We start from the raw sequence: 8,718 nt of genomic DNA on the forward strand, positions 1-8,718 counted from the left end.
TTCCCGCCGGAAATCCAAAGAGGGCTCTGAAGGACAAGAGCCCTGCTTTTAACTCCTTGGGTTTGTAGTCTCAAGAGGCGGATCCAATGCCCCACTGGTCAAACCAGGTGCTCATCTTAAAATCCAAACACCCATTGGTAACCACAGCAAAACAACATATCCCAGATGTCCCATTTCTGGTTAAACCACGACACCAGGGTTTGTCATTCCCAAGCTGTGGCCAGATGGAGGAGGAGGAAAAGCCCTGGAGATCCCTCACGAGGAGGGGCTGCAAACCCAGCCCAGGGAGCTGTGGGGAGGAAAGAGCCCCCCTGAGCCAGGAAGGCGGCTGGAGATGCAGCCAGAGCTCAGAGCTGGTGGAGAAGCCTCATGGCAGGGAGAAGCCCCACAAGTGCTTGGAATGTGGGAAGGGTTTCAGCTCCAGCTCCACCCTGATGGAACACCTGAACATCCACACTGGGGAGAGGCCCTGGGAGTGTGAGGAATGTGGGAAGAGCTTCAGTGGGACCTCTAACCTCAGCAAGCACCACAAGATCCACACTGGGGAATGGCCCTAGGAGTGCTTGGAATGTCAGAAGAGCTTCAGGTGGGATTCAGAGGTCATCACTCACCAGCACTTCCACACCAGGGAGAGGCCCTGCGAGTGTCCTGAGTGTGGGAAGAGCTTCGTGCGCTGCTCCAGCTCCATGCCCCATAGGAGAATCTGTCCTGGATGATCCCCAGTGACCCCCGTTGTGCAGAGCCCTGGTGACCCCTGTTCTGGCTGATCCATGTTGGGTGGGGGGAAGGTGTTGGAGAGATTTCTTTCACTTCACCTTGTGCTGCTGTGATTTGGTTGGTCATAAATTCCCTCCGTGTGTCCAGGCGGGGTCCCTTGTGCCCGTGCGGGATTTGCTGCGGGATCTCTCCCGGTCCTTGTCACCACGCAGGATCCCTCGGTTCCATTTTCTGTCCCTGTGCGGCTGCGGGGGCAGGGACAGAGCGGCTCTGGGGGTGCCTGGCATCGGGGCAGCGTCACCGCTCGCCACGGGCAGCCCTGAGATGCCGCGCACCTGGGCAGGCATTGGTGGGCTCACCTGAGCTCCCACCTGCCCAGCGCCCCAAGGTTGCCCCTGCCCAAAAAACCCCCAGCCCGGGGCTGCAGGGTCCCGGAAAGGCCTCAACCAATGGCAGCGAAGACAGGAGGCAGCACAGCCAATGAGAGGTCGGGGCGTTGGATTGCCTCATCGGTTGCCGGGCAGAGCCCGTGGCCGATCGCTGCCCAGAAGCGGCGGCAGCCAATGAGAGCGCGCGGCGCTGCCGAGCCCGCCCTGCTCCGGACTGGCGCTCCCAGCGCAGCGCGGCTGCTTTGGGGCTGCTGCTCCCTGCCCGGCCCCGGCCATGGGGCGAGGGGTTGCAGCTGGGGCCCTGCTGGTGGCTCTGGTGGTGGTGGGAGCCCTCCCGGCTGCGGGCGCGAAGCTCTCGAGTGAGCGGGGCGGAGGGAGGCGCTGGGACGAAAGGGGGGGGAGGGAGAAAAGTGGAGGGGGGACCCCAAAATTGAGCGGGAGAATGCTGGGGATTGGGGGATTTTTGGGAAAATGGGGAAATTGGGACCCCAAAATGATTTGGGGGGCGGCCGGAGGTGGGAGGGGAGAGGATGTGAAAGGGGAAATGGGGGAACGGTGGCAAAGAGGAAGCGGCAGCACGGGCAGGAGGGTCTCATAGCGGCCGTGGGGCACAGGGGGTGCGGAGTGGGGATCCGGTGTGGCTCCCGGAGCTCTGGGGGTGCTCCTGGGAGGTGCTGGGTGGGCACCCCCTGAGCTGTGTCCTGCTCTCACAGGGGTGTTCCAGTTCTGGGCAGTGTCACAGTGTCACTTCATTAACGGCAGGCAGAAGATGAGGTTCGTGCAGAGGTACATCTACAATCGGGAGCAGTTCGTGATGTTCGACAGCGAGGTGGGGCACTACGTGGGGTTCACCCCCTATGGAGAGGAGTGGGCCAGTGACTGGAACAGCAACCCAGCCACACTGGCGTACGCACGGTCTGTGGTGGACATGGTCTGTCCGTACAACTACGAGGGGGTTCGCCCGTTCAGCGCCGAGCGCCGAGGGGAGCGCGGGGCAGAGCGTGTCCCCTCGGGCCCTGCCCGGCCAAATCCCTGGAGCCCCTCAAAACCTCCCTGGGAATCAGCCCAGAGCCCTCAGCCCTCCTTGTGCCCATCCCCGGGGCTTCCTGTCCCTGCCACTGACCACCATGGCTCCCCCAGTCCATCCCAGTCCCTCTCAGTGCCCCCCGCGCGTCTATTTCAGCGACGCGTAAATCTGACGCTTCTCATCCAATCAGAACGCGTTGCTCTGATGAGTCATCGGTTGCCAGGCAGACCTACAGTGCCGACTGCCCCGCGCTGGACTCGGCCTCGCAGGGCCGCGCACTTCATTCCCAGTTCCGCCCAGCGCCACCGAGGTCCCTCCCAGCCCGTCTCCAATTCCTCCCCAGTCCCCCCCAGTCCATTTCCATTCTTTTCCCAGTTCATTCCCACTTCACTCCCACTTCCCACACACCTCCACCCTCTCTCCCAATGCCCCCCAGCGTGTCCATCTTGCTGGTGCCCCCCTCGAGCTCCCAGCCCGGCCCTGGCCGCCTGCTCTGCTCCGTGATGGATTTCTACCCTGCTGCCATCCAGGTGAGGTGGTTCCAGGGCCAGCAGGAGCTCTCGGAGCACGTGGTGGCCACCGACGTGGTCCCCAACGGGGACTGGACCTACCAGCTGCTGGTGCTGCTGGAAACCCACCCCCGGCGCGGACTCAGCTACAGCTGCCAGGTGGAGCACGCCAGCCTGGAGCAGCCCCTGAAGCGGCACTGGGGTACGGGGGAGTCCATGGGGGCGCTGGCAGAGCCGCTGGGCTGTGCTGGGAGCCACTGGGAGGGAGCTGGAGAGAGCCGGGCTGGAAGTGGGAGAGGGGCTGGGGCCTGGGCAAGGGCTGGGCAGGGGTTTGGGGGATGCTGGGGAGGGTGGGATGGGCTTGGGGGGGTCCTGGTGGGCACTGGGAGGGAGTTTGGGGGTGCTGGGTGTGACTGGGAGGGATCGCAGTGAGCCCGGAGGGGCTGGAAGGAGATCGGCGATGGCAAAGCGGGGCTCGCCATGAGCTCGGTTGTGCTGAGCACAGACTGGGAGGGCTCTGGCTGAGTCCTGCCGGAGCTGCCAAGGGACTGCGAGAGGCTTTGGGGGTCCTGGGGCGCTGGGGGGCAACTGGGAGGGGGCTGTGGGATGCTGAGAGGGACGGGAGGGGCTTTGGTGGCTCCTGGCCAGGACAAAAACGGATCGGAGGGAGGTTTCAGGGGGTCCTGACTGGGCTGGGGGCCACAGGGAGGGCGCTGGGAGGGGCTCGGGGTGTCGGTGGGAGGTTTTGGGGGTGTTGAGCCCTGCGGACCCCCCAGAGATGCCGCCGGACGCCGCCCGCAGCAAGATGCTGACGGGCATCGGGGGTTTCGTCTTGGGCTTCGTCTTCCTGGCGCTGGGGCTCGGCTTCTCCCTGCGCAAGAAGGTCAGGGCGGGTGCCGGGGGTGGCGTCCCCGCCGTGGCGGAGCGTGTGCGCTCCCGCCGGGGCCCCAGCCCGGTGTCACCCCCTTTTCTCTGCCCACAGAGCTCCTGAGCCGCCGGCGGCCGCAGCCCATCCCCGTGGGCTCGGGCCCGGCCGGGACCCCCCGCTCCGTCCCCGCTCCGCTGATTTTGGGGGGTCCCGTGTCCCCCCAGCCCCGCTGGCGCTCTGCCCCCGCCCAGTACCTGCTCCCAGTGCTCCCAGTAAAGCTTCCCAGTTGTGCCCGGGCCGTTTATTGGGGGGTGATGGGGAGGGGTTTGGGCAAAGGGAGGGGGACAAAGGGTGGGGGCTGCGCCCAGGGGGAGGGGTCGCTGCCCGCGGATCCCGCAGTGCCCGGTGCGGGACGAGCTCCGTGCGCCGCTCCATCTCCATCCCCCGTAGGAGGATCCACGCTGGATAATCCCGGGTGACCCCCAGGGTCGGAGCCCCCCGTGTTGGGAACACACCTGCCTGGGGGTTCCACATCTTCCTGGCACCCCCGTGGACACCTCGATGAAGGCCGGGGGATCCCCGCTACTTTGCTTGTTTCTGCTCCTCTCCTCATCTCCCCCTTCTCTTCCCCCGGGTCAATCCCTCCCCCCCCTCCCCGCTCCTCCTCCCACCTTCTTCCCCTCTTCTCTCTCACATCCCCTGACCCTTCCTCAATGGTTTCTTGAAGGGTCCAGTTCCATCTTTCCTTGGCTACAGCCCTGAGGGCATTTCCAGCTGACTTCACTACTGCACTCTCAGACTGAGAGTGGGGAATCTTGGTGCTTGGTTTCCTCATTCCAGCTGCCTTTGACAGGGTTTGTTTCTGTCCTCAGCTGATTTTGGCCTCTGCGCTCAGCTCAGCTCTGAGCAGGACCAGCGAAGCTCCATGGTGGGCACTGCTCACTGGATGGCCCCAGAAGTTGTGACCAGATCTCCTTATGGCCCCAAGGTGGACATCTGGGCCTTTGGCACTGTGACCATCGGGATGGTGGAAGGAGAACCTCCTTACTTCAGGGAAACGGCGGCCATGGTAAGAGGCAGATTCTGCAGTGGCTGCAGAGGCCTGTGAGCACAGGGGGACCCTGCACTGGGAGCAGCAGCTGGAGGTTTCTGCACATGGGAAGGGAATTCCCAGAGGACTCCAGCCTCACCACAGATGAAGATTCTGCAATCTCCAGCAACAATTTGCTTTAGGTTTATGTTGTTGCAGCTCATCTGGCTGTGAGGATGACCTGAAAATGTGCAGCAAGTGCATCAGGTCTAATATTACCTTGCAAGAAAACCCCACACCAACCCCACAACCCGCCCCCAAACCCAACAAGATTTCTGCAGCAGTTTCTAGAAGAGTTTTGTGAGATGATTTCCCCCCTGATTCTTCTCAGTGGGAAACTTGTTGAAAAAATGAAGATGATTGTTTAACATCCCCAAAGTCTAAAGTATTTCTTTCCTAGTCCAAGCTACTTTCTGTGTGTCACCAAGCCTGAGCTTTCAGCATCACAAACCTCCTGTTTCGTGCCTGGCAGTTTCTGGGATGGTGCATCAGGAATGCATTTACTTGAGTGTCAGTGGCACTGCAGAGATGCACTTGATGTAAGAATCCTCTGAAATAACACAGGCGGACCACACTAACTCTGGAAAATGGCCTGTAACGCTGGTGTCCCCGTTTGGAGAAGCAAAATGTGCTATTTCTGATGGAGGTTCCTACTAACAAAGCCAGCCAATGAAACTGGCTCTCAAGGCGAGACCATTTGGATGTTGCAGTGGCTGTGGCAGCCCCAGGGTTTGGGTTTTTTGATTGGCATAGCAAAATGAGCTCTGAGCAGCATCTGTGGCAAGGAGGAAAGTGCCCCTGGAGCTGGGGCTGAGGCCCCGGGGTGGATGTGAGCCCGTGTGGGTGTGAAGGGAGCTGGCAGAGCGCTGAGTTTGCTTTCCCTGCAGGCTCGCGCTCTGATCCGACAGAACGGGACCCCGCAGCTGCAGGAGCCCCGGCGCCTGTCGGCTCTGCTGCGGGACTGCCTCGAGTGCAGCCTGGAGCCGGACGAGGAGCGGCGCTGGGCTGCCCAGGAGCTGCTGCAGCTGAGGGCCAGGGGCTGCAGGGGAAGCAGCAGCGCCAGGGAGGGGTTTTCTTGTGGGGCCCCCTCCGACAGTCTCCAGTCTGGCTGCGTTCCACACGCAGAGCAAGCAGAATCCTCGCCTGCTGTGGCTTGGCAGGCTCCTTTGGAGCTCATCTGGGCCTGGTGCCCCACAGCGAGCAGGGACATCTTCGAGCAGCTCAGGGGGCCCAGAGCCCTGCCTGACCTGAGCTTGGATGTTTCCAGGGAGGAGGCACCTCCCACATCTCTGGGCACCTTCTGTCAGTGTTTCCCCACTCTGCTGGTTAAAAACTTCTTCCTTAGATCTAATCTGAGCCTGCTTCCCTCTCCTGAGTTTCAAATCATTTCCCTTTGTCCTTTTGCAACAGAGCCTGTGAGGAACTTGACTCTTGAAAGTAACAGTTCATTTCTTTCCTTTGTATCCTTTGGGCAGCACCCATTTTTATCATCAGCCAAGCCTCTCTCCAGCCTGACCCCTCTGATCACTGCAGCAAAGCAACTGAGGGAGCAGCGGAGGAGATGAAGCCCTTGAGGACAGCTTTCAGTTATAGTAGTCAGGACAACTAGTTAGTTATGGTAGTTAGCACTACTAGTTGATTAGGGTAGTTAGGACTGCCTGTTTGTTATGGTTCTTATGACAGCCTGTTTGTTATGGCAGTTGTTTGAATAAAAACTCTCTTAACCCTCAACTGCCTTGCCGTGTCCCTTCCTTCTCCCGCTGTGCCTCAGCTGCCCGGAGCAATGTGAGGGGAGAGCGGGCCCAGCCTGGCCCAGAGCTGAGCCCCAGCAGAGCCCTGGCAGAGCCCAGAGCAGCCTCGGCCCCTGCAGAGTCAGCCTGGAAGGAGGCGCTTGGAGCCTTCTCGGCTGCACCCGGCTCTCGGTTACAAACTGGGTGTGCTGGAAAATGCCACCGGCTCTGCACGAGGGCAGAAGGGGCCCGGGGAAGGCCCAAGTGCTCCACGCAAGGGAAAAACCTGCCCTGGGATTGTTATAAATAACTGGGTAGTGTTGGCTTTTGCTATTATGTATTGACTTCTGCAATATTCTTAATCACAATGATTTTGATAGAGTACAGTTTGTAATCACTTTTAACTGCTTTTGCTGTAGTATAATTTGTCAGCTTTTTGTGGCCAATGCCCTGGCCCCTGTGTAGCTTATATCCTCAGAACATCATTTATGGATGTGTCCTGGTTTAGGACAAATTAGGGGAAATCTCCAAAAGGGAGCCCCCCAAAACAAAACAAACCTCCAACCACCCCTCCCCCAACACCGGGTTCGGGAAGGAATTTCTCGGAGGAGCAAAGTGGAAAACAAAACCTATTTATTTACAAGTAACAAAAGAACACTCCTCAACACAAGAAAAGAAAAGAAAACAAAAAAAACAGACTGTGTCGAGAGGGCACGGGGCTTCTTTGCAAGCTTCAGGTGTCCTGGAGCTCTCAGGTCAGGTCCGGAGCCGGTCCAGTATCTTCAGGGGAGGGTAAGAAAGAGGGAACAAAAGAAAAGGAAAAAAAACAGCGCAAAAAGCAGAAAGCAAGCAAGCAAAGCGGCTAGCCAAGCCAAGCAGCAAAAAGCCAAAAGCAAAAAAGGCCTGGTCAAACACTCCCCCCTCTCTTCCCCACCCCGCCGCAGCAAGACGGCCGGGGGGGGGGGGGTGAAAGAGTGAAAAGGCACAGCTGCCAGACACAACACACGATATTGGGATAAAGGCTGTCAACCCACGATAGGATGATATTTTAGTTTGTGGACAGCATGAAAAACATAAATTATAGTTTTGGATATGTTGCAAAATATTAAAGTGGATGTCATGTGTTGTGCATTAGAATGTTAACTTTCGCAGAAGTAGCTGTAGTTGTGAAATAATAAGTAATGCTTTTATTTTTATTTTTATAAATAACTGACAATAACACTTCAGAAATGTTTGTGAAATAGATAATGTTCCTTCAAGTACTTGTAGAAGTATCTAAAACCGTCTGCATGGTCAGATAAGGAAGGGATGTGATGAGGAGCCCTGCCACTGACCCTTCCACTGTCAATAACTGTCACCTGCTGAAACCAAAGAACAGGGGCCCTTATGAGGGAGTGACACACAACCCTCAAAACAGCAATCCACGATTCCTGCACGTGCTCTAAAACGGTGAGTTGGGGGTCAAACAAACCTAAAGAATTCCTGGAACATGTAAACGAGTTCAGAGAAATGTTTGGATACGGATAATCATTATGAAGATGTATTTGAACAATACATTGGAAAAACTGGACAAGAAGAGTTGCTGTGGTTAACCAGTGTGCCTCTGGCCATCGCCGAGCACCCAGCGCTGTTACTGATTTGCCCCTTATTATTCCTTATTAAACTTTCAAAAATTCTAAAGAGTGAGGCTCCTTTCTCACAAAACCCAAGGTGCTCACCCCTTGTTCTTCCCCCAAAGCCAGGATTTGTCAATCCTAAACTTTGTCTGGACGGAGGAGAAGGAGGCTGCAAGAAAAAGGAAGATGCACTGGTGTGGAGGCCCATGGGAGTCTCAATCTCACACCCGTGGAGGACTGGTCCCCAATAAGAGGAATAGATTTCAAGGTTATGGTGAGAAGCTTGCTTCTCCCATAGATCTTTGCAGGCACATGCTGATTTATGGAAAGTTATGTTGCCCTATTGGCCCGTTGGCCTAATTACCCCAGTTCAAACCCTATTACCCATCCCTGGTTAGTCCCTAGAATGTTCTCCCTCTCTGTCCCTCCATTGGCCCTAATTTACTGCATTCCTCTGCCCCTGATTCCCTATTAGCTGACCCGACCCTTAACGCCTCCTTTGCATCATTTCCCCCCATATCCATTGGACCCTGACCCTCAGCTCCACCCTCACTACCCCATATAAAAACCCCCTGTGCCCTCAGCTTGCATCTTGTCTTTGTCCCTGTTCAGCTCTGTGCCCTGTTCCTGTACAAATAAACCCAGTTTGCTGCAGATCATACCCAGACCCATCCTGCCGACTTTGTCAACTTTATAAAGCAGCCGTGAGCTTTGGGCTCCGGAGTGCCGGACGCTCCAAGGGCCTCGGCAGTGCCAGGACGCTCCAGGATGG

The 8,718-nt window shown here is 57.6% G+C and overlaps 1 protein-coding gene across 1 annotated transcript; it reads left to right on the forward strand.

The window, feature by feature from the left end:
- Positions 1-1,320: 1,320 nt before the first annotated feature.
- On the forward strand, positions 1,321-5,846 carry LOC131570194 (class II histocompatibility antigen, B-L beta chain-like). Its single transcript, XM_058822538.1, has 8 exons — positions 1,321-1,465; positions 1,820-2,089; positions 2,560-2,844; positions 3,419-3,525; positions 3,627-3,782; positions 4,406-4,579; positions 5,488-5,624; positions 5,726-5,846. The coding sequence occupies exons 1-8, from the start codon at positions 1,381-1,383 to the stop codon at positions 5,844-5,846; spliced, it is 1,335 nt and encodes a 444-aa protein (XP_058678521.1). The 5' UTR covers positions 1,321-1,380.
- The last annotated feature ends 2,872 nt before the right edge of the window (positions 5,847-8,718 follow it).

The sequence above is a fragment of the Ammospiza caudacuta genome, chromosome 33, assembly GCF_027887145.1.
Source record: "Ammospiza caudacuta isolate bAmmCau1 chromosome 33, bAmmCau1.pri, whole genome shotgun sequence".
In the NCBI taxonomy this organism is placed as follows: Eukaryota; Metazoa; Chordata; class Aves; order Passeriformes; family Passerellidae; genus Ammospiza; species Ammospiza caudacuta.

Excerpts from the sequence above, each read along its gene's own strand:
- LOC131570194 (XM_058822538.1), top strand. The coding sequence starts at position 1,381 with ATGGGGCGAGGGGTTGCAGCTGGGGCCCTGCTGGTGGCTCTGGTGGTG. Across the intron at positions 2,090-2,559 it reads GTTCAGCGCCGAGCGCCGAG|TGCCCCCCAGCGTGTCCATC; the intron begins GGGAGCGCGGGG and ends CCTCTCTCCCAA. Across the intron at positions 2,845-3,418 it reads GCCCCTGAAGCGGCACTGGG|AGATGCCGCCGGACGCCGCC; the intron begins GTACGGGGGAGT and ends CGGACCCCCCAG.